Source organism: Notolepis coatsorum, assembly GCF_963971535.1.
Source record: "Notolepis coatsorum genome assembly, chromosome: 1".
Taxonomy (NCBI): domain Eukaryota; kingdom Metazoa; phylum Chordata; class Actinopteri; order Aulopiformes; family Paralepididae; genus Notolepis; species Notolepis coatsorum.
Genome location: NC_140165.1, coordinates 95482716 through 95506964, shown reverse-complemented (window position 1 = coordinate 95506964; position 24249 = coordinate 95482716). Strand labels below are relative to the sequence as shown.

At 46.0% G+C, this 24249-nt stretch overlaps 1 protein-coding gene across 1 annotated transcript in view; it reads left to right on the top strand.

Annotated features, from left to right (window-relative positions):
* exoc6b (exocyst complex component 6B) overlaps window positions 1-24249 on the top strand; it is a gene marked incomplete at its 3' end in the record, with an annotated part of 249105 nt that overhangs the window by 176703 nt on the left and 48153 nt on the right. The window contains exon 18 of the mRNA XM_084332506.1: window positions 7337-7470. Within this exon, the coding sequence (XP_084188632.1) occupies window positions 7337-7470 (134 nt within the window). The remainder of the gene's footprint in view (window positions 1-7336; window positions 7471-24249) is intronic.

The following is a 24249-nucleotide window of genomic DNA, read 5'->3' as shown; positions in this document are numbered from 1 at the left end:
CACACACACACACTCGCAAAACACAAACATATAAACCAATACTTAAAAACTGACATATAGACCCTCTCACACACACACACACACACACACACACACACACACACACACACACACACACACACACACACACACACACACACACACACACACACACACACACACACACACACACACACACACACACACACACACACACACACGCATGCATATTGAACAAGACCTACAAATACTTAATTTCACCAAGACACACACACACGCACTGTCTCTCTCACTCACAACACACGCGCGCGCGCACACACACACACACACAATGCACACTCAAAAAGATCTACACACACACGCACACACACACACACACACACACACACACACACGCACACACTCGACAAGACCTAGCGACATGACTCTAACACCCTACCCCCTCACCCCCCCCCCCCCCCCCCCCCCTCCCCTCCCCTCCCTCCCTGGCTGTCATTTGTCTGCCAATCTATCCCGATGCATAGCGAATCCGCCCAGGTCCTTTATTCCGTCCTCCTTTCTTCTCCCCCTCTCTGCTCTTATTTTCCCACAGATTTTGCCAGATCGGGTCCGGTCGCGGGATTCCAGGGTGACACGTTGCTTCTGGCCTTCAGTGACTTCAGACAAGTACGCCTTTGTCTCCTCTCCTCCTCTCTTCTCCTCCCTTCTCCTCTCTCCTCCTCTCTTCTCCTCTTCTATCATATCCTGTCCCACCGCTCATCTCTCCCCCTCGTCTCCCCTCTTCTCTTCTCCTTCTTTCTCTCTCTCTATCCTGTTTCCCTCCTTTTCTTATCCTCTGGATGGTTTTCTCTCTCCACTGCTCCTCATCTCATCTTCTCTCCTCCACTGTTCCTCATCTCCTCTTCTCTCCTCCACTGTTCATCTCCTCCTTTCTCTTCCCTTTTCTCCTTTTGTTATTGGGTTCATATTCATCCATCCATCCAGCTTTCTCATTCTTTATTGTGCTGTAGTTACAGTATATCTGTCCATCCCTGTGTCCATCTCTTTTCTGTATGCTCTACTTCTATCCATCCATCCATCCATCCATCCATCCATCCATCCATCCATCCATCCATCCATCCATCCATCCATCCATCCATCCATCCATCCATCCATCCATCCATCCATCCATCCATCCATCCATCCATCCATCCATCCATCCATCCATCCATCCATCCAGTCACATCACTGCAGATACACCTAGCTAGCAGCCCAGAACTCTATATTCTCAAGTCAAACTACTGCAGATATTGATTGATCGATTGATTGAATATTTTTTGCAGAATGGGTCCAATACAGTACACAATTGTTAAGGGGATGCAGACCAGAGAAAGACGTCCGTCTTGTTTACATCAGGGTCCCCCATTTTCAATTCATCATAACGTTTATGACATACAAGACATACAGATATACAGTACTGTTACATCCAGACATTTATGACATACAAGATATACAAATATACAGTACTGTTTATTTATAGACAGAGTTTCAAAAAGAGAATATATACATTTGAGGGGGATGCAACTGTACATGGGGGGAGGTTGGGTGGGCCGGGGGAGGGTTTGGACATTTACCAGGGCCAGTTTCGAATTGCGGCCTCCCGTAGGTTCTCTTTTAGAGCGGTTTTAAAGGTGGGTAGGGATTCACATTATTTTACGGCTGTGGGTAGGGCGTTCCACATTGTTGTGGCATAATTGTGGAACGTGTTTAGTCCCTTGTTTGAGCCGAATCTGGGTTGATCATAATTTGTGGAACTCCCTCTGGTGTTGTGGTCGTGGTATTCACTGACCTTTGGGAAGTATTTCGACATGGACATGGGTACCTTGGTCGTGTAGTGTATCTTGTAGACCAGGCCCATTGCAAGTTGCTGTACTCTCCTGTCTACTCTAAGCCAGGTTGTCAAAATGGGCAGGGGTGAGGTGGGTTCTAGGAGTAAGGTCAAGCCGTAGTCTGACCAGTTTGTTGTGTGATGTTTGTAGTCTTGTTTTTAGTGCCTTTGAGGTGCTTTGGTACCATGAGGTGCAAGCATAGTCGTAGTACCCTTGAATGAGTGCTCCTGTTAGAGTCTTCAGGGTATTCTTATTTACCAGAGAGGAGATCCGGTACAAGAATCTTGTTCGTTGGTTGACTTTTTTTGATTACTTTGCTTGCCATTTTGTCACAGGAAAGATGTGCCTCTAGGATGGAACCCAATTATCTAATTTCATCTTTCCTTGTGACAATATTGTCACCCACTGTAACAGAGAGAAGCCGTTGGCCTTGCTGAGTTTGTTATTTGATCCAAAGAAAATAGACTCTAAAGCTGAGGGCTTTTTCAACCTGCAACTTGTCCCTGTCAGAGTCATCTGCAAACAGGAACAAGTTGCAGTCACAAGTTGACGACATGTCATTTGCATAAATTAGGAACAGTAACGGTCCTAGTATGCTTCCTTGTGGAACACCACAGCTCACTGGGAGAGGGGGGGGATAGGGTACCATTTACCTCCACCATCTGTTCTCTCCCCTCCAGGTAGGATTGCATCCAGCTCACTGATGAACTATCAAAACCAATTGCTTTTAGCTTGTCAATCAGAATAGATAGATAGATACACCTAGCTAGCAGCCCAGAACTCTATATTCTCAAGTCAAACTACTGCAGATAAACTTAGCTAGCAGCATATACACCTAGCTAGCAGCCCAGAACTCTATATTCTCAAGTCAAACTACTGCAGATAAACTTAGCTAGCAGCAGATACACCTAGCTAGCAGCATATACACCTAGCTAGCATCAGATACACCTAGCTAGCAGCAGATACACCTAGCTAGCAGCATCAGATACACCTAGCTAGCATCAGATACACTTAGTTAGCAGCAGATACACCTAGCTAGCAGCAGATACACCTAGCTAGCAGCATCAGATACACCTACCTAGCATCAGATACACCTAGCTAGCAGCAGATATACCTAGCTAGCAGCAGATACACCTAGCTAGCTAGCTAGCATCAGATACACCTAGCTAGCAGCAGATACACCTAGCTAGCAGCAGATACACCTAGCTAGCATCAGATACACCTAGCTAGCATCAGATACACCTAGCTAGCAGCAGATACACCTAGCTAGCAGCAGATACACCTAGCTAGCAGCAGATACACCTAGCTAGCATCAGATACACCTAGCTAGCATCAGATACACCTAGCTAGCAGCAGATACACCTAGCTAGCAGCAGATACACCTAGCTAGCAGCAGATACACCTAGCTAGCAGCCCAGAACTCTATATCCTCTATGGGGCGTTTTCTGTGTGTTTGCCTGTTCTCCCCATGTGTGTGTGGGTTTCCTTCAGGTACTCTGGTTCCCTCCCATATCATAAAAGACACGCATCCTGCGTACAGACTCCTGCCAGTGCTCTGGACCGAGCTACAGTCATTACAGCTGGAGCTGGTCTCCATGGGCCCGCCGTCTGCGGCTGCTCCTAGGTGGTCAGGACGGGTCGGATGCAGGGGACTCATTTCCCTCGGAGTGGATCAATGAAGTATAACTTTGACTTTAAAGATAAATATCTGTATCGCCCAGTCCGTTAGCGATGTCTTGCCTGGGAACATCCAGAATAGAACCAGTCAAGCAGGAACAGAACCGTTGGCGCAGTGGCCCTATCTGTCCTGTTCTGGATGGGGGGCTGAGAATCGGGGACATGGGGCGGAGTATGTGTGTGTGGGCCAGTTTGAGAGTGTGTGAGTGTGTGTGTGTGTGTTTGGGGCGGGGGGGATCTAGGACATGGGGTGGAGTGTGTGTTTCAGTGTGTGTTTGAGCGTATGTGTTTGCATGTGCGCAAATGTGTGTCGGTTTGTGTGTGTGTATTTGAGAGTGTGAGGCTGAGTGCGCATGCGTGTGTTTGCCTGCATTCCTTCAGTGTGTATTTGTGTGTGTATGTGTCTGTGCGAGTACGTTTGTGTGTGTGTTCCACTGAGTGTATGTGCATGCACGTGTTGTGTGTGTCTCAGAGTATTTGAGTCTCAACTGTGTGTGTGTGTGTGTGTGTGTGTGTGTGTGTGTGTGTGTGTGTGTGTGTGTGTGTGTGTGTGTGTGTGTGTGTGTGTGTGTGTGTGTGTGTGTGTGTGTGTGTGTGTGTGTGTGTGTGTGTGTGTGTGTGTGTGTGTGTGTGTGTGTGTGTGTGTGTGTGTGTGTGTGAGAGATAGTGTGTGTGTGTGTGTCTCTGAGAGAGAGTGTTTGTGTGTGTCTCTGAGAGAGAGTGTTTGTGTGTGTCTCTGAGAGAGAGTGTGTGTGTGTCTCTGAGAGAGAGTGTGTGTGTGTGTCTCTGAGAGAGAGTGTGTGTGTGTGTCTCTGAGAGAGAGTGTGTGTGTGTGTCTCTGAGAGAGAGTGTGTGTGTGTGTCTCTGAGAGAGAGTGTGTGTGTGTGTCTCTGAGAGAGAGTGTGTGTGTGTGTCTCTGAGAGAGAGTGTGTGAGTGTGTCTCTGAGAGAGAGTGTGTGTGTGTGTCTCAGAGAGTGTTTGTGTGTGTGTGTCTCTGAGAGTGTGTGCGTGTGTCTGAGAGAGTGTGTGTGTGTGTGTGTCTAAGAGAGTGTGTGTCTGAGAGAGTGTGTGTGTGTGTGTCTAAGAGAGTGTGTGTCTCAGAGAGTGTGTGTGTGACATGGGATGACTGATGGAGTGTCAGCACGGAGCAGGGGAGGATGAATGAGGTGATGGACAGAGACGGATAGCCCTTTATCCCTCCGTTACAATCCCTCTTTCTCTCTCCCTCTCTCCTCTCTTTCTGGTTTTGTGCCGCCTGTCCGGATGATGCAGTGCCTCTTGTTCTCCTCCCCCCTCCGAGGAGGAGGAGGAGGAGGAGAGGAAGGGGGGAAGAAGAAGAAGAAGAAGAAGAAAAAAGTAGAAAAAAAAGATTGCCTTCATTCAAGCATCAGTGTTTACTTCAAACCTTCCCTCTCCTCTCTCCCCTCGCCCTCCTCCACTGCCCGGCCGGCTCTCCCTCTCTTTTCCTCTTCCTCCCCTCTCCGCCTCCTCCTCTTCATGTGGTGATTGGAAAATTCTATTCATTCAGCATCAATGTTTACTTCTGTAATTCTTCCGCACTCTCCTCCCGGGCCTCTCCTCCCTCTCCTCTCCTCTCTGTCCTCTCTCTCCTCTCTCTCCTCCTCCCTCTCCTCTCCTCCCTCTCCTCTCCTCTCCTCTCTCTCCTCCTCCCTCTCCTCTCCTCCCTGGCCTCTCCTCCCTCTCCTCTCCTCTCTGTCCTCTCCTCTCCTCTCCTCTCCTCTCCTCTCCTCTCCTCTCCTCTCCTCTCCTCTCCTCTCCTCTCCTCTCCTCTCCTCTCCTCTCCTCTCCTCTCCTCTCCTCCCTCTCCTCTCCTCTCTGTCCTCCCGGGCCTCTCCTCTCCTCTCCTCCTCTCCTCTCCTCTCCTCTCCTCTCCTCTCCTCTCTCCTCTCCTCTCCTCTCCTCTCCCCCTCTCCTCTCCTCTCCTCTCCTCTCCTCTCCTCTCCTCTCCTCTCCTCTCCTCTCTCTCCTCTTCTCCCTGGCCTCTACTCTCCTTACCTCCTCTCCTTTCCTCTCCTCTCCTTTCCTCTCCTCTCCTCTCTCTCATCGCTCTCCTCCTCATAACAATAATAATAATAATAATTAATTTAATTTAATTTGTAAAGCGCTTCTCAGGAACCCGAAGTCATCCTCTTCTTCCTCCTCTTAGCTCTTTCATCTCTTATTCTTCATGACCACTCTCCTCATCTGTCTTCCCCTTCCGTCTTCTCTCTCTCCTCTCTCTCCTACTCTCCTCTATACTACTACTCGTCTTCTTCTCATATCTCCTCTTCTTCCTCTCATCCTCCTTTTCTTCCTCTCCTCTCCCTCCTCTATCTCCCCCTCATATTCCAGTCCCCTCTCTCTTTCCTCTCTCTCCTCTCTCATATCTATCTCTTTCGCTCTCCTCTCTCTATTTGTTCCCCTATCTATCCTCTCTTATCTTTCTTTCTCCTCTCTTTCTCTCTCATCTCTATATATGCCCCCCTCTCTATATCTCTCCTCTACATATCTTCTCTCTCTCTATCTGTTCCCCTCTCTCGCATCTCTCTCTATTTGTTCCCCTCTATCTCCTCTCTTTCTCCCCTCTCTCTATCTGTTCCCCTCTCTACTCTCTTTATCTCCTCTCCTCTATTTTCTCTCCTCTCTCCTCTCTCTCTATCTCCTCTCTATCTGTTCCCATCTCTCTCCTATCTATCTTTTCTCATCTCTCTTCTCTTTCTTTCATCTCTCTTCTTTCTCTCTCTCTCTCTCTCTCTCTCTCTCTCTCTCTCTCTCTCTCTCTCTCTCTCTATATATCTGTTCTCCTATACAGTGTCTCTTCTTTCTCCTCGCCTATCTCTCCCCTGTCTCTCATATATCTTCTCTATCTCCTCTCTTCTCTCCTATATCTCTCCCCTCACTCTCCTCTATCCTCTCTCTCTCCTCTCTCTCACTCATATCTCCCTCCTCTCTCTCCCTTCCCTCTCTATCCCCTCTCTCTCATCTCCCTCTCCTCTCTCACCGCTCTCTCACTCCCCTCTATATCATATATATCTCCTCTCTCCCCTATCTCTTATATATCTCATATGTCCTATCTTCTCTATTCTCTCTCTCTTATCTCCTATCTCTCTCTATATATCTGTTCTCCTTTCTCCCCTCCCTCTCTCCCCCCTCTCTCCTCTCCCATATATCTCTTATCTCTCCTCTCCTCTCCATCTCCCCTCTCTCTCATATCAGTCTGGCTTTAAATCGCGCCATAGCACCGAAACAGCCCTCCTGAGAGTTCTTAATGATCTCATTTTAGCTGCCGATTCTGGAAATCCCGCCATGCTCGTGCTTTTAGACCTCACAGCCGCATTCGATACTATAGACCAGACCACACTGTCCTACTGTCGCGGCTTGAAAAATATGTTGGCATCACAGGCGTCGCCCTAAGCTGGTTCAAGTCCTACCTGACTGGCTGGAGCTTCTCAGTCCAGCGTGAATAATTCTTCTCTTCAGCGGCCCCTCTTACCTGTGGGGTGCCCCAGGGGTCGATACTGGGCCCCATCCTTTTTTTATTATATATGTTGACGATGTGCAGATCTATTTACCCCTAAAAGCAAAAGGCAAGGTTACACTACAGCCACTGCTAGATTGCCTGGCTGACATAAAAACATGGATGAGTGCAAATGTTCTCAACTTAAAAGAGCGCAAAACAGAGATCATTTTATTTAGCAACGATTCGGTTGACCCTATACTGCCAATGCCCTAGGTCCTCTGGTCTCAAATATCCGCTCCTCTGTCAGAAACCTTGGAGTAATCTTTGACATACATTTTTATTTGATAAACAGGTTAGCTCGGTGGTTAAAACCAGCTTTTTCCACCTCAGACTCCTGGCCAAGACCAAACCACACCTCTCCCAGAAGGATCTGGAGAGGGTGATCCATGCCCTTATTTCGACCCGGCTGGATTACTGCAATGCGTTGTATGTTGGCATTGACCAAGTCGCTGCTCCGTCGCCTGCAACTGGTACAACATGCGGCTGCCCGTCTTCTCTCTGGTACCAGGAAACGTGACCACATCACGCCAGTCCTGGCTTCTCTCCACTGGCTTCCGTATCGATTTTAAACTATTACTGACCGTTTTTAAAGCACTACACGGGCTGGCTCCACTGTACCTAGCTGAGCTCCTCCATCACCACACCCCATCCAGAGCCCTACGGTCTGCTGACCAGCTGCTGCTGGAGGTGCCTAGGACCAGGCTCAAAACTAGGGGAGATAGAGCCTTCGCTGCTGCTGCCCCCCGGCTCTGGAACAGCCCCCCCCCCCCCCCCACATAAGATCTGCCCAGAGCCTAGAGGTTTTTAAATCATTGCTCAAAACGCACCTCTTTTCCCCCCTTTGACCAGAGTTAGCCTGCCACTTGCATATGACGTCCGCTGTTACTCTGGACTTTTTTATTCAATTTTCTTGTATCTTTTCTATTGCACTTTGCCCTTTCTTTCTTAAATGTACTGTACAATACCTTCTTCTGTAATTTTTTTGTATTTTCTTTTGCATTGTATGTGTTTTTATCATGTGAAGCACTTTGTATGGCTTTTACTCATTTGTAAATATGCTATACAAATAAAGCTGACTTGACTTGACTCTCCTATCTCTCTCCTCTCTCACTCCTCTTTCTCTCCCCCCTCTCTCTCTCCTCTCTCTCCCCTCGCTCTCTCCTCTCTCTCCCCTCGCTCTCTCTCCTTTCCCTCTCCTCTCCCTCACCTCTCTCTCCCCTCTTATCTCGCCTCTATCTCTCTCCTCTCTATCATATCTCTCTCCTCTCTCTCGCATATATCTCCTCTTTCCTCTCCCCTCTCTCTATCTCCTCTCTCCTCTTTCATGTGTTGCTCAGAATAGTTCATTCACTCAGCATCATTGTTGCCCCCTCCTTCCCTCCCCTTCTCTCCTCTCCTCCAACTCTTCATCTCTCTCTCCTTCCCCTCTCCTCCTCCCCCTCCTCCTCCTCCTCATTTTTCATTTGCTGATCAGAATCAGTTGAAGTCGACTTGGTGGGTCTCTTTCTCTTTCTTTTCAGTTTCTCTCCGCCCTCGCTCTTTTCTTCGGTTTCTTGGGCTCTCTCTCTGTCTCTCTCTAACACACCCTCTCCTTATGTCTCACTCTCTCTCTCTGTCTCTATCTCTCTCTCGATCTGCGTGTCTTTCTCTCTCCATTCCATTGTGTTTATTGTTGTTATCATATCAAAAGACCCGTTCCTCAATCCAACGTGTGATCAATGCATCATTTCTGTGTATAAACATCAGTCTGAGTGTGTGTGTGTGTGTGTGTGTGTCTCTATCTCTCCATCGCTGTCAGTGTGTGTGTGTATGTGTGTGTCTCTATCTCTCCATCTCTGTCAGTGTGTGTGTGTGTCTCTCTGTGTGTGTGTGCGTGTGTGTGTCTCTATCTCTCCCTCTGTGTGTGTGTGTGTGTGTGTGTGTGTGTGCGCGCGTATGTATCTCTCTTGTCAGTGCATGTGTGACCTGGTTGTGAATGGTAGATAAATCACGCTGACGGGGCTGGTTGTTGTGTGGACCAGTTCTGAGGATCCTGGGACAGGGGCTGGACAACACACACACATACACACACGCACACACACATATGGAGACATACACACACACATATGGACACATGCACACACACATATGGACACACATATGTAGACGTGTGATGCAGCGGACACACACTCCCTCTGAGGTCTCCTACTCTCCCATCAGGGACACACTCGCTCTCGCTTTATTAACATATTTTAAGGGAGACCGGGCTGCACAATGTGTTGGTTAAAAGTTAATATATTAATATAGTACATAGTTGTTTTTATAGTACATTGTGTATTAACATAATGTACACATGGCGGAGTGTGGCTTTATATAAAAGAAGCAGTGAAGCCAGACCAGCACTCTCAGGTTCAAAATTTAATGGCAGCCTGAAACAAACATGTTTCGGAAATATGTATTCCTTCTTCAGTGTTATAGCTTGCAATGGACTTGCAGTCAAGATAATGGTTATATACACACAGGTGGTTAATTGGCAGGAAATGACATCACAGCGCAGGTGTGCCTGAGTCTATTGGTCCTCAATGACAAAAGAAAAGACCTATCAAAATAGAGTCTGTTAGTAAATACAAATTATACAAATATACCATGTATAAAAGACATATAAAAAGGCATAAAAAACACAAAAGCAAAAGCAAAAATTGCATTACATTACCATACCAGAAACTTGCTATGTAACATGCCCGTAGTTTATAGGGCTAATTTAGCCCCTATACTTTTTTCTTTTTTCTTTTAAGCATCAAAGGATAAACATACCTCTTGCAGGAAACAACCACTTGGATTAAACCATATAGATAAAAGGTACTTAAAGGAAACAGGTTAAAACGTTCTCTTCATTCATTCCTCTAGGTTCTATGCAATCAAACAGGTGGATATAATAACATTCCCGTTGTAACAGTAACTTATGTCTGTCTCCCCCTCTCGCGGGCCTGTTGACTAACTCAAGTCCCATGTATCTGAGATCGTTAACGGTATGTTTACACCTGGAAAAGTGTCTAGCTACTGACGACTTTACATCTGAATTTCTCACTGAACACTTATGTTCACTGATTCTTGTTTTAAAGGCTCTGGTTGTCTTCCCCACATAAGAAAAATCACACGGGCATTTTAGTAGATACACAAGATTGGCTGAATTACACGTGATACGCCCTTTAACAGGTATTTTTTTGTTCGTTTTCGGGTGCGTGTAAAATTTCTCTTTGATCATGCCTTGACACTGTACACAGGCTTGACATGGAAAATTTCCATCAGGGATATTAGACAAAAAATGTGTAGGTTTCCTTACGGGCCAGTCGGTTTTAACTAATAGGTTGGATAAATTCGCTTGTCTTTTATAAAAGTAATTAGGCGAATGTTGAAACGCTGTCCCTATTATTGGATCCGACTGTAGAATATGCCAATATTTATTGACAATGCTCCGTATGCCTTTCGTAATGGGGCTAAAAGTGGACACGAAAGATACTTTGTCTGTGTTTTCTTTTTGGGGATAAACAACGAGGCCCTATCAATCAGCTTGGTTTTATTCAGGGCTTTACGTGTCAAATCGACACTATAGCCTCTGTCATGAAAACTGCTTCTTAGAACTTCTGCTTGTGCAGTAAATCTATCTTCAGTGTCGCAAATTCTCCTATAACGGAGTATTTGGCTGAAAGGTAGACTATTTTTCAAGGCAGGAGTGTGGTAACTGGAATAATGTAAGAATGAGTTACGGTCTGTCTCCTTTTTGAAGACCTCTGTATGTAAAGAAATACCATCCGGGGCTTTCTTGATCAAAACATCTAGGAAAGGTAAAGTATGTATATCAGACTTTAATGTAAACTTTATAGTTTCTCTGCAGGTGTTCAAGTACTCAAGGAAGGCTTCAAGATCAGACGATGTACCAGACCAAATAAAGAACATATCATCGATATATCTCATATAGGATTTGACGAATTTCTCAAACGGGTTATTATTAAAAATGTGGTCAGACTCATACTTGGACATGTACAGATTGGCTAGGTTCACAGCGGCTGGGGAGCCCATGCTGAGGCCTCTGTTTTGCAAGTAGTATTTATCTTGGAATCTAAAATAATTCCGAGTTAGTACTAGGTCGGCTAGATTAACTAGCGCTTCTGTGGAGGGGAGTAATTCCTCTCTCGAGTTTAGATAAAAACTCAGTGCGTCCAGCGCATCAGCATGTGGAATGCTGGGGTATAAACTGACTACGTCTATGGTAACTAATAAGTCCAAGGGACTAATATTACAGTTCGAAAGTTTGTTAAAAAATGTAGTAGTGTCTTTCAAATAACCACGCTGAGAAGAGGCCAAATCCTTAATATGCGAGTCAACAAATTGCGAGATTTTTTCTGTAGCGGAACCTATACCAGAGACGATCGGTCGACCAGGAGGGTTAACCAGATCCTTATGGATCTTCGGTAAAGTGTAAATAATAGGCGTAACTGGGTACTCTACGAACATAAACTTAAATTCATTTTCTGTAATCACCTCTGCCAATCTAAGGCTTTTAAGGGTAGTCTTAATTTCCGCGGAAAATTTAAATACTGGGTCTGTATTTAAAAGGGTATAAACCTCAATATCGTTCAATTGTCTATTGATCTCGGATACATACAAACTCTTATTTTGGAGCACGATTCCGGAACCTTTATCGGCTTTCCTAAAAATTAAATCATTGTTCTTAATAAGATCCTTGAGAGCTGCTGACTCTGATTCTAATAAATTAGGGTAAAGGTGGGCTTTGTGACTGGTTTCACATAATTTAAGGACATCAAGTTGTACCAATCTGCAGAATGTCTCCACTGAGGGTGGGTTGAGATGAGGGGTAAACACGCTGCGTGGTTTAAATACCTTTCTTTTGGAGCAAATGGTATCCGGCTCTGTTTCTGGCCTTTCATCAACATCATCACATATAGGCACATTTTCATTAGTAACATATTGAGTTCTCTTATCCAAACCTCTGGCATAAAATGCTCTTAACTTAATGTTTCTAAAAAACTTAAATAACTCAACTTTGGTGGTAAAGGAGTCCGCTTTCCGAGCCGGGACAAACGATAAACCTTTAGAGAGGATATTGTGATGTGAGTCGCTCAAATGTGCGTCAGAAATGTTTACTATATTAGAATCAATGTTAGAATCAATGTTTATCACCGGAACCGTGGATTTCTTTCTTTGGCTCCTCCTCGTCTTCCTACGGGATCCCTCGCCGGTCTGGGAGGGAGAGGAGTGTCCTGCTCTCCGCGAAAATTCGACTGGCTTCGAAGAGGGTATCTGCCTTGAGAGGGCGTCTCGTCTGAGCTCGCCGCTGTGGAGGAAGAATCAGAATGCCGATGTTGGTCTCTAGGCTGCCAATTCTGCCTACGGTTCCTGGAGTGGGGATGATGGAGCCATGGATACACCATTTGCGTTGCGTAGTCTTGCTCATCTCTTCTCCTCTTAGCTCTCTTGTGCAGTTCGATGTCCAATTTGTACTTGTCGAGCTTCTGGTGTACTGACTCGAGCATTTCGGTCAGCTGGTCAGGCGTTAAAAACGTTTTGATTTCAGCCTCTAACGAGGAAAGTTCAGCTCTGACCTTGGCTAATTTGGAGCCTTCGTTATCAATAATCAAGAGCATTAGATCCATGGAGCACTTGTCAAGGATCGAACACCACTTGTCACAAAATTCAGGAGATTCTCTTCCTAGTGTGGGTTCCTTGGAGATACGCAGGCCCCTCGGAATGATGTTATCCTGCCAGTATTTGGTAAGGGTCGTACCATGGAGCAGGGTACGAGTCTCTCTCTGCCGTAGTCTGGAAAGAGACAAGGCCAGTGTGGCTTTAGGAATGAGGAGCTGTGAGGCGTACAGCCAATCACAGTGCCAGATTCATTCAAAACCCAGTAAGCTGGCCTTCGGAAATGTATTATTGTTTTGTTTTTTTGCGTTGATGCAGAACCACAAAAGGATAAATCACCATTATGACACAAATCAATCACTTATCCCACCTCTATTTCATCAATCACTGATCAATCACTTATCCCACCTCTATTTCATCAATTACTAATCAATCAATTATCCCACCTCTACAATCTACGGTATTAATTTGCGGGTTCAGTTTCGGTACAGAGGAGGTTAAACTTCATTGGCAGGAGACGATGGGAAAATAAAAGGTTCATTCTGTAACAACCTATTCTCTACTGTAAACGCCGTCTGATTCTCTCCATCCATGAATATGTGGTGGCGTGTACATGATTATAGTGTTACAGGTGTGTGTGCGCGTGCGTGTGTGTGTGTGTGTGTGTGCGCACGTTGGCTGGCTGGCTCTCTTGGCTGCCCGACCTCTCGGATCATATCCTCTATATATAGAACAGTAGAAATTGTGTGGTTACTGCAAACCTTTGGCTGGCCCTTTCCTGTGTGTGTGTGTGTGTGCGTGTGTGTGTGTGTGTGTGTGTGTGTTTTGCGGTGCAACAGTACATCTCCACTCATCCCTCCGGTCCAGTCATTGACACGCCAGGCATGCATTCCTCCACCTTGGATCCACTACTCCCCCCCCCCCCCCCCCCCATCCATCTTTCTCTCCTCCTACCACCCTCTCATAATAGTCTCTCTCTCTCTCTCTCTCTCTCTCTCTCTCTCTCTCTCTCTCTCTCTCTCTCTCTCTCTCTCTCTCTCTCTCTCTCTCTCTCTCTCCCCCCTCCTCTCTCTGTGTCCTATCAGTGATTGGTATCTCAGCCATTCCTTTGGTCAACCACACAGATTGAAATTCCATCCAGTCATCTATCTTTCTCTTCCTGTTGTTGGCTCTCCTCTCTTTCATCCACCCCTCTCTTTCCCATCACTCTTTCTCTCTCTCTCTCTTGTTTCTCCCTCTCCTTATCTTCTCCCTCTCTCCTTTTACTGTCTCAAGTTTGTCCAACATTTAGTTCTTCCAATCTCAAATTCAGCATTTTCTCTCCTCTTCTGTCATCTCTCCTGTCCTCTCTCATGTCCCCTCTCTCCTCTTCTCCCCTTTCTTCTCATCTGTCTTCTCCTCTCCTATCCTCTTCTCTCTTCTCATTTCCTATATCATCTCCTCTCTTCTCTCACCTCTCCTCTTCTCTCATTCCATCTCCTCTCTCCTTTCCTCTCTCCTCTCCTTTTCTCTCTCATCCCATCTCCTCTCTCTCTTCTAATCTTCTCTACTCTCATCTCTTCTTTTTCTCCTCTTGTCTATCTATCTATCCTCTCCTATCCTCTCTCCCCCCTCATCTCCTATATTTCCTCTCCTCTCCCCCCTCTCCTCTTGTTTCCCCATATCCTCTCTCTCCCCTCCTCTCCTCGCTCTCTCCTCTCCTCTATCCTCTTATCTCTCCTCTCCCCTCTCCTCTATCATCTTCTCTCCTATCTCTCTTCGCATCTCCTCTCTTCTCCTCTCCTCTCCTCCTTCAAAAGGGCTTTATTGTCAAAGCCAGTGTTAAAACAAACAAAACAAAACAATCAAACGGAGAGCAGTACAGTGCGGATAGTGCAGGAATATGTGTATGATTGACTGTCTTTATGGTGGTTGTATTCCGTTGGATGTCCTTTTCTTGTCAAAACAGTTCACAAATATTGCTAAAAGTTTGGGTGTTTTCAATTTGTGGGAAGTATATGTCTCTTGATTGGTATTGGTATAGTGGGCAGGTTGTTAGGAAGTGTAGCTCGGTGTCCACCTCGTCTTGTGTGCAGTGGGGGCACAGTCTGTCTCCTCTGGGGAGCCGGTCGGGATCAGTCACAGTGCTCAGGTATTCTGCCACTGTGTACTCTTTGTTTAAGGCCAAACAGTAGGGGTGTAAAGGTACACGTATCCGTACTGAACCCAACAAGTTTCAGTGTGTACCGTACCGTACCGTACCGAACGGCTGTGTAGTGTACCGAACGAATACAACGGTATGTTAACCACTAACGACCGCCCACCGGGGGCTGTTTTTTTCACAATCTAATATAATTATTTTATTATTAATTTCAATATAGAATATTCGTTGACAGCCCTACAAGTACAATTAGTTACTGCACACTACATCACCCCTGAGTGGAACATGGAAAGCCAAACTTTCCCCGACTGTACCGAAAACCGTACCGAACCTTGACTTCAAAGCCGAGGTATGTACCGTACCGTGGTTTTTGTGTACCGTTATACAACGGCATGCAAATTTCTCGATTCTGATTGGCTGAAACAGTCCATTTACACGTATGTATTGCGATCAGTCCACGCTTCGCTCGCCCACAACCGAATCACATCACATCAATCCGCCGGATCACAAGAAGGTGGACAATAATCTTTACAAATGGATATGTTGATAGCGACTAAACGACTAAATATCAAGCGATTCTGTCACAGCGAATGTCTTAGTCGTTTAAACAATGTTGGATGATGTAATTGATGGGTCTTGAATCATTCTGTAACAAAAGAAAAATCGCGGATTGATTGATTTAATTTTCAATTTTTTTTTCAATTTCTTTTTCCTTTCGACTGTCAGCGCTCGCTCTAGTCTCCACCCACCGCCACACCCCCCCCCCCCCCCACGCACGCACGCACGCACGCACGCACGCACGCACGCACACACACGCACACACACACTCTGCCTGCAACGCGGGGGATAGTCAGACTGAGAGAGAGCTGGGTGCTGCGCTGTTCTAAGTGAGCATGGCCTATTGAGTTGATTGATTGATTGATTGCTAATTTTATTACTGTACGCTTGGTTTCCAACTGGTTAAGTTTAGGCCCTCTATACAGTAGGTTTAAAAAAATAAATAAAAGAATAGGGCGAAGAAAACGTTTTTTTCCTATAGGGCAAAGAAAACTTTTTAATTTGTTTTACCTACTTTCTATAGAAGCATCTAAGAATGAAGTTCTATGGAAAGTAGGTCTGCATTCCCTTAACAATTGTGTGTATTGAGCCGTACTGTATTGTACCCATTCTGCATCTGGTAATAAAATGTTCAATCAATCATTCCAATAATACACAGTTGGATGTGTTAGTTGGTTGGATGCACTTCAAGCTGCTTCCACATGAGGCAACTTCTCTCAATCATTCCAATAATACACAGTTGGATGTGTTAGTTGGTTGGATGCACTTCCGATCTGCTTCCACATGGAGGCAAATTGTCTTTTTTGTAGTTGTGGGAACTACTTTTTCTGGCGGATGGTTTTTTCAATAAATCTTCGATTAATGTGTGTTTATTGTATAGAAATAAGGTTGGATGAATGTGGCAGTTGTATAAAAGCTTTACACCACTTGCAGTCGTGATTTGTGAACAATAAACCATGCCTAGGGGGGTCTCTCCTCTCTCTCTCCTCATCCCCTCTCTTCTAGCTCTCTCCTCTCTCCTCATCCCCTCTCTTCTAGCTCTCCCTCCTCTCCTCTCTCTCTCCTCATCCCCTCTTATAGCTCTCCTCTCTCCTCTTCTCTCCTCAGTATACCCATAGTAATGTGTAGAGGGTGTGACTTAACCAGCCCCAGAGGTCCTTTCATTAACATTTCCAGGTGTGCTTTAGAAAGTTAGAACCTTGCACGTGTGGGATAGTAAAGTTTCAGCACCAAATCAAATTGACATTCTGCGTATTCCCTCCTTTCTCTCCTTCGTTCTCCCCTCTTCTGTCTCAAGAAGACCAGTGGATATTCTGTTCTTTCAGTCTCCTCCATTCTTTCCATCCTGTAACCTCTTACCTTCTCTGGTCAGCCCAGCCAGTCTATTCCCCTAGGAACACACACACACACACACACACACACACACACACACACACACACACACACACACACACACACACACACACACACACACACACACACACACACACACACACACACACACACACTTTCTCTTTCTGGAACTGTCTGCCCTCTGTCTGACATCGTGTGTGTGTGTGTGTGTGTGTGTGTGTGTGTGTGTGTGTGTGTGTGTGTGTGTGTGTGTGTGTGTGTGTGTCCCAACCATTACCTCACTAGGCTTCCCTTTCTCTCACTCTCCAAGAGCAACATGTCACTGCTCTCCTCATCTGCTGTGTGTGTGCGCGCCTGTGCGCGTGTGTGTGATTGACGGGCGTAGCAGTAGTGATTATGCAGTGACAGGAGCCGGTTCTGTGTGGCAGAGAGAATGTGTGTGATAGTTCTTGTGTGTACTGTGTCGCTGTGTGTATTGTTTGTTTATGTGTGCGTGCAGAGGTAACAGACAGTGTACAGGGTGAGGCGGGACCCAGCGGGAGGAGTAGGAGACCTTTCTCTCACCTCCAGAGGGAGGGAGGGAGAGAGAGGGAGAGGGAGAGAGCGAGAAAAACGGGGGGGGGGGGGGGGTTCTAGGAAGGAATACATTGGACCTCATTCACTAACATTCTCGTAAGTTTCCTCGTAAATAACCTTGTAAGAAGTTCGTAAGAGGAAACCTACGATAGGACAGAGGAGAGAGAGAGAGAGACGCACACACACGGTCAAAGAAAGGATAGAGGAAGAAGTTCAATTGAGAAATAATTCAATTGGGAAAGAAGTTTTGAAAAGAAAGCGAGAAAGAAACATGTGTGTGTGTGTGGGGTAGAGGTGCGGGAACAGGGGCAGGTCAGACGGAACGGGATGATAAAACAAGGAGGGTGTGGAGAGACCGAGGACAGAGGGGTGAAGACGAGGACAGGAAGAGACGGAGGCGGAGAGAATCCTCCTGTCACGTACATTCCTGAGGACTGTGGTCAATGTGGACGGGCTGTGTGCGTCTGTGGGGCGGCTCGGGTCAGGTTCACCGAGGGGGCTTCTGACGAGATACAGAGGTGTGTGTGTGTGCGTGCGTGACCAGTCAGCTTTACGAGAAAGGGCTTCTTACAAGATACTAGTAGAGGTTAAATAAATAAGTGTATATGTATTTATGTGTATGTGTGTGTGTGTGTGTGTGTGTGAGACACATGTCAGGCTAAGGGTCACCTGATGAGATCGGGTGAAGGGTGTGTGTGTGTGTGTGTGTGTGTGTGTGTGCGTGCACATGCACAAATGCATTTCCATGTGTATGTATGCATCCTTCCGTGTGTGTGTGTGTGTGTGAATAGGGTGAGTCCAGGGTAAGGCCTCTCCATTACAGGGTATGTATACTCTACTGTGTCACAACTATCTGACCCTTGACCTCTCAACTCTACACCAGAGAGAGAGATGAAGGAGATAGAAGATGGGATGGACAGATATATACTCTTCAGGACCAATAGCAGTAGAGAGTACTTTATTAAGGACCAATAGCAGTAGAGAGTACTTTATTAAGGACCAAATTAAGGACCAATAGCAGTAGAGAGTACTTTATTAAGGACCAATAGCAGTAGAGAGTACTTTATTAAGGGCCAATAGGAGTAGTGAGTACTTTATTAAGGACCAAATTAAGGACCAATAGCAGTAGAGAGTACTTTATTAAGGACCAATAGCAGTAGAGAGTACTTTATTAAGGACCAAATTAAGGACCAATAGCAGTAGAGAGTACTTTATTAAGGGCCAATAGGAGTAGTGAGTACTTTATTAAGGACCAATAGCAGTAGAGAGTACTTTATTAAGGACCAATAGGAGTAGTGAGTACTTTATTAAGGACCAATAGCAGTAGATGGTACTTTATTAAGGGCCAATAGGAGTAGTGAGTACTTTATTAAGGACCAATACGCAGTAGAGAGTACTTTATTAAGGGCCAATAGGAGTAGTGAGTACTTTATTAAGGACCAATACGCAGTAGAGAGTACTTTATTAAGGGCCAATAGGAGTAGTGAGTACTTTATTAAGGACCAATAGCAGTAGAGAGTACTTTATTAAGGACCAATAGGAGTAGTGAGTACTTTATTAAGGACCAATACGCAGTAGAGAGTACTTTATTAAGGGCCAATAGGAGTAGTGAGTACTTTATTAAGGACCAATACGCAGTAGAGAGTACTTTATTAACGACCAATAGGAGTAGTGAGTACTTTATTAAGGACCAATAGGAGTAGTGAGTACTTTATTAAGGACCAATAGCAGTAGATAGTACTTTATTAAGGACCAATAGGAGTAGTGAGTACTTTATTAAGGACCAATACGCAGTAGAGAGTACTTTATTAAGGACCAATAGGAGTAGTGAGTACTTTATTACATTTACATTTACATTTAGTCATTTAGCTGACGCTTTTATCCAAAGCGACTTACAAGTTCTGTACGACAAGACAGCAAGAAGGGTACAACTCTATCAGCTGAGTAACAATGTTCATCAAAGTGTTGCGTGTTACAGTGTAGGTTAGTTTATTAGGACAAGTGCATGACAGTAAGGTTAGTCAGGGTTAGATTATACATTTTTTTTTATTATTTCAGATACTGGTTGAAGAAGTGAGTCTTTAGTCGACGGCGAAAGATTGGACGAGTTTCGGCTGTCCTAACTGGGGTGGGTAGTTCATTCCACCATTGTGGGGCAAGGACTGAGAATAGGCGGCTTCTCTTTGATGACCCTCCCGGAGCTCGGATAGGAGTAGGTCTGAGGCGGCCAGAAGATGCAGAGCGTTATTAAGGACCAATAGCAGTAGAGAGTACTTTATTAAGGACCAATATGAGTAGAGAGTACTTTATTAAGTGGATATTATCATCGTTGAGGTTCCTTTGCTCAAGGGCTCTACACTGGTAATGGGGAAGAGGGACGGAGATGGAACATTAGGAGGAGAGAGGATGATGAAGAGGAAACAAGGAAGATAATTGTAGCCAGTGAAAAAAAGAGAGAGAGATCTCTCCTCCCTCTTTCTCCTTCACCCTTTTGCTCTTCCACTCACCCTTTTTCTCCTCAACCCTTACTTCCTCTCCTTCTCTCTCTGCCTCTCTCCCTCTCTCTTTCTCTCCATCTCTCTCTTTCTCTCCATATCTCTGTCTCTCTCTCTCTTTATCCTCGGTCTCTCTCTCTCTCTCTCTCTCTCAGTGGTCTGACACTTCTCTTCATTCGTTTGACCGTTCACAGAAGGGGGGATGAATAGAGGGGTGGAGAGGGTCATGAGAGGAGAAGAAAGAGATAGACACCAGATAGACAACTAAATTCTCACCCTGCCGAGACACACACACACACACACATCTATAAACACACACATCTATAAACACACACACACACACACACACACACACACACACACACACACACACACACACACACACACACACTATTATACATCTATAGTCAAGTCAAGTACATTTTATTTATATAGCACATTTCCAGGCAGCAGCAGCTGGCACCAAAGTGCTTCACAGGCAGGGTGATAAAAAAAACGAAATAATACGATGCAAGATATAAAATTAAAAACACAGTAAAATAATGAATGTAATAAAAACAGGTAGGACACAGTAAAGCAAAGAGGATAGGAGGGCCAGGGGTCTAGTGGTGATTAAGTGGGGGGGGGGAAGGCCAGGGAGAACAGGTAGGTTTTTTAAAGTGATTTAAAAGCCTGCACGGTCTGGGCGGTCCGTACGCTGAGGGGGAGGCTGTACAGTCTAGGCGCTGTGGTGGAGTAGGCTCTGTCTCCCCTAGTCTTGAGCCTAGTTCTAGGCACCACCAATAGCAGCTGGTCAGCTGATCTAAGGGATCGGTGGGGGGTGTGGCGGTGCAAGAGCTCAGATAGATAGGGAGGAGCCGTGCCATTTAGTGATTTAAAAACATGTACGGCTAATTTAAAATCTATTCTAAAACGAACAGGTAGCCAGTGGAGTGAGGCCAGAACTGGGCTGATGTGCTTGTGTTTTTTTGTTTTGGTGAGGAGGCGCGCGGCTGCATTCTGCACCAGTTGTAGGCGGCGAAGTAGGGATTTGTCGATGCCCGTGTAGAGGGCATTGCAATAGTCGAGGCGAGTGGTGACAGGTGGGAGAGGTATGCCTTTGTCTTCGCCAGGAGTCTGAGGTGGTAAAAACAGTTTTTGACTACGACGCTGACCTGTTTGTCGAATTTAAAATTGCTGTCGAAGATAACCCCGATGTTCCTGACAGAGGTGGAGAGGTTTGGACCCAGGGGACCAAGTGCGTCGATGAGGGGGGCCAGGGGGGCACTATTAAAAACAATTACCTCTGTTTTCCCTTCGTTTAGTGTCAGGGAATTTTCAGACATCCAGCACTTGATCTCTGCCAGGCAGTCAAGTAGTGGTTGTATTGATGTTTTCCCTTGGATGGGTTTTAGGGGGAGGTAGACCTGCACGTCATCGGCGAAGCAATGGAATGAGATATTATGTTTTGCCAAGATCTGGCCTAGGGGGAGTATATATAGGAGGAAGAGGGTGGGACCCAATATCGAGCCTTGGGGCACCCCGCAGGTGAGGGGGGCCACAGAGGAAGTGAAGTCACCAAGTTGGACAGAGAAGGTCCTATTACTTAGGTAGGACCGGAACCAGTCTAAGACGGGGCCCCTAAGGCCTAAGTGATGCTCAAGGCGAGCTAAAAGGATGTGGTGATCTACCTTATCAAAGGTGGCTGTGAGGTCAAGGAGTAGTAGTAGGGATGGGTTGCCTGCGTCAGCATCTGAAATCAGGTAATTTAAGACACGGAGGAGGGCCGTTTCAGTGCTGTGTCGTGGTTTAAAGCCAGATTGGAATTTATCATGGATGTTGTTGTGTTCAAGGAATGATTGTAGCTGTATGTAGACTATGCGCTCCAGGATTTTTGATAAAAATGGTAATTGTGAGATGGGTCTAAAATTTGCAAAGACAGAGGGATCGAGGTTGGGCTTCTTTATCCGGGGCTGGACCACAGCATGCTTAAAGGCAGCCGGGACACATCCAGTGCTGAGGCAGGCATTTAGTAAACACACACACACACACACACATCTAACACACACACATCTATAAACACACACACACACCTATAAACACATTTAGAATCTTTATTTATATCCACATAAAGACAATGTTTAAAGGACACAAATATTATCAGTGCACTTTGTGGGTTATTCTGTTACATTCGTGCCCAAATTGGCAATGGCAACCAAAGTTACACACACACATCGATGATGAACCTGACAATCAACACACAGCTCATGGGTACAGATGGCAGCGTCTTCTCCAAATTGCGCGGCTGCCAATAATAGCTGACACTGAGCAATATCTTGCTAACTGTTTGGCTCTTCCCTTCGGAAGACCGGCCATCTGAAGGCCTAACACCCAACTTATGAACATGTCCCAGGCTTCCAAATATGAAGATTAAAGTTTACAGTTGTAGCCCAGTTGTGATATGGTATTATGCTCTAACAGTTGATCAACATTTTGGTTGTAAAGGCTTCTTCTAGATTCTAGTCAAACGTACAGCCAACTTCTAGAATGAGAACCTCTCTGTTATTCTCATTAACAACAACAACATCGGGGATGTTTGCTGAAATATCAGAACAGTGAATTGTCCCTACACAGATTGAACATACATGGCTTCACACTGGTGTGCTTATACAGCACTGTTGCAGGTGACCCGAGTGTGGAACTGACACTGTCTGCAATCAGATCCACGACCCTTCTTTCTTCCGAGAGAGTTAACGTTCATCATCCTCGTCGGAGTGTACATCCCACCACACTCGAACACTGGGACCGCACTTTCAAAGTTACACGACGAAGTAAATAAACTCCAGACAGCTAATGTTGACGCTGCCATTTTGGTTCTGGGCGATTTCAACAGCGCGCGTCTTAAAAAGGTGTTGCCGAATTTCTATCAGCATGTGACCTGTCCCACCAGAGGCGAGAACATATTAGACCATGTATACTCGCAATTTAAGAATGGGTACAAGTCACAGGCTCTTAGTCCATTCGGTAAGTCCGATCACGCCGGCATTTTTCTTTTGCCAAAGTATAAACAAAGTCTCAAGCGAACGCCGATGGTCTCGCGAGAGGTTAAGCGTTGGACCGTGACGTCAGGGGAGACACTCCAAGCTGCACTTGAATGCACAGACTGGTAATAATGAAAATAGTGATAACACAGCCAATATTAACGAATACACTGAAACGGTGCTTGACTTTGTCTGTACTCTGGTAGAAGAAACAATCCCCTCTACCACAATTAGAATCTACCCAAATCAAAAGCCCTGGGTAGATAAATCCGTCCGTGAGGCTCTGAAAGTGCGCACATCAGCCTACAACTCCGGCCTGGTGACAGGCAACATGGAAGAACACAAGACGGCAAGATACAACGTCAGGAGAGCAGTAACAGAGGCAAAACGGCGTTACAGGGATAAAGTTGAACTTCAGTTTGAACAGGCTGACTCTAGAGGCATGTGGCAGGGCCGCAGAACAATGACAGATTACAAAGGCACCTCCCTCAAGCTGAACAGTGACATATCCTTAGCAAATGATCTCAACTCCTTCTATGCAAGGTTTGAGGCTGTGAATAACAACACCAGCCTACAAACCACGGCAATGGGGGGGGGGGGGTCTGCTGATGGAGACTCAGTGTTCAGGGTAACAGAGCATGAGGTGAGACGGATCTTTAAAAAAGTGAATATCAGGAAGCCAGCAGGACCGGACGGCATCCCCGGCCGCGTCCTAAAAGTCTGTGCCGACCAACTGGCCCCGGTATTCACTGACATCTTCAACCTGTCCTTGGAACAGGCTGTCATCCCCACCTGTCTGAAGAAGTCCACCATCATCCCTGTACCCAAAAAATCTACGCCCGCTTGCCTCAACGACTACCCCCCTGTAGCCCTCACCTCCATGGCCATGAAGTGCTTTGAGAAGCTAGTGAAGGGCTACATCTGTTCCTTCCTCCCCATCAACCTGGACCCCCTGCAATTTGCATATTGCCCCAACAGGTCCACGGAGGACGCCATAGCCCATGTGCTGCACACAGCAGCATCACACCTGGACAAGAGGCAGGGGAACTATGTGAGAATGCTGTTCATCGACTACAGCTCAGCATTCAATACCATAGTCCCCTCCAAACTCATAGCCAAGCTCAGGGACCTGGGCTTGAACTATGACCTCTGCCAGTGGGTCTTGGACTTCCTGACGGGCAGACCCCAGGTGGTAAGAGCAGGCAACTGCACCTCCTCATCCATCACGCTCAACATAGGGGCCCCCCAGGGCTGTGTTCTGAGCCCCCTCCTCTACTCCCTGTACACACATGACTGCGTGGCACAGCGGAACAACAACACAATCATCAAATTTGCTGATGACACAGTAGTGGTGGGCCTGATCTCTGCCAACGACGAGAGGGCCTACCTGGAAGAGGTAGAAAATCTGTCACAGTGGTGT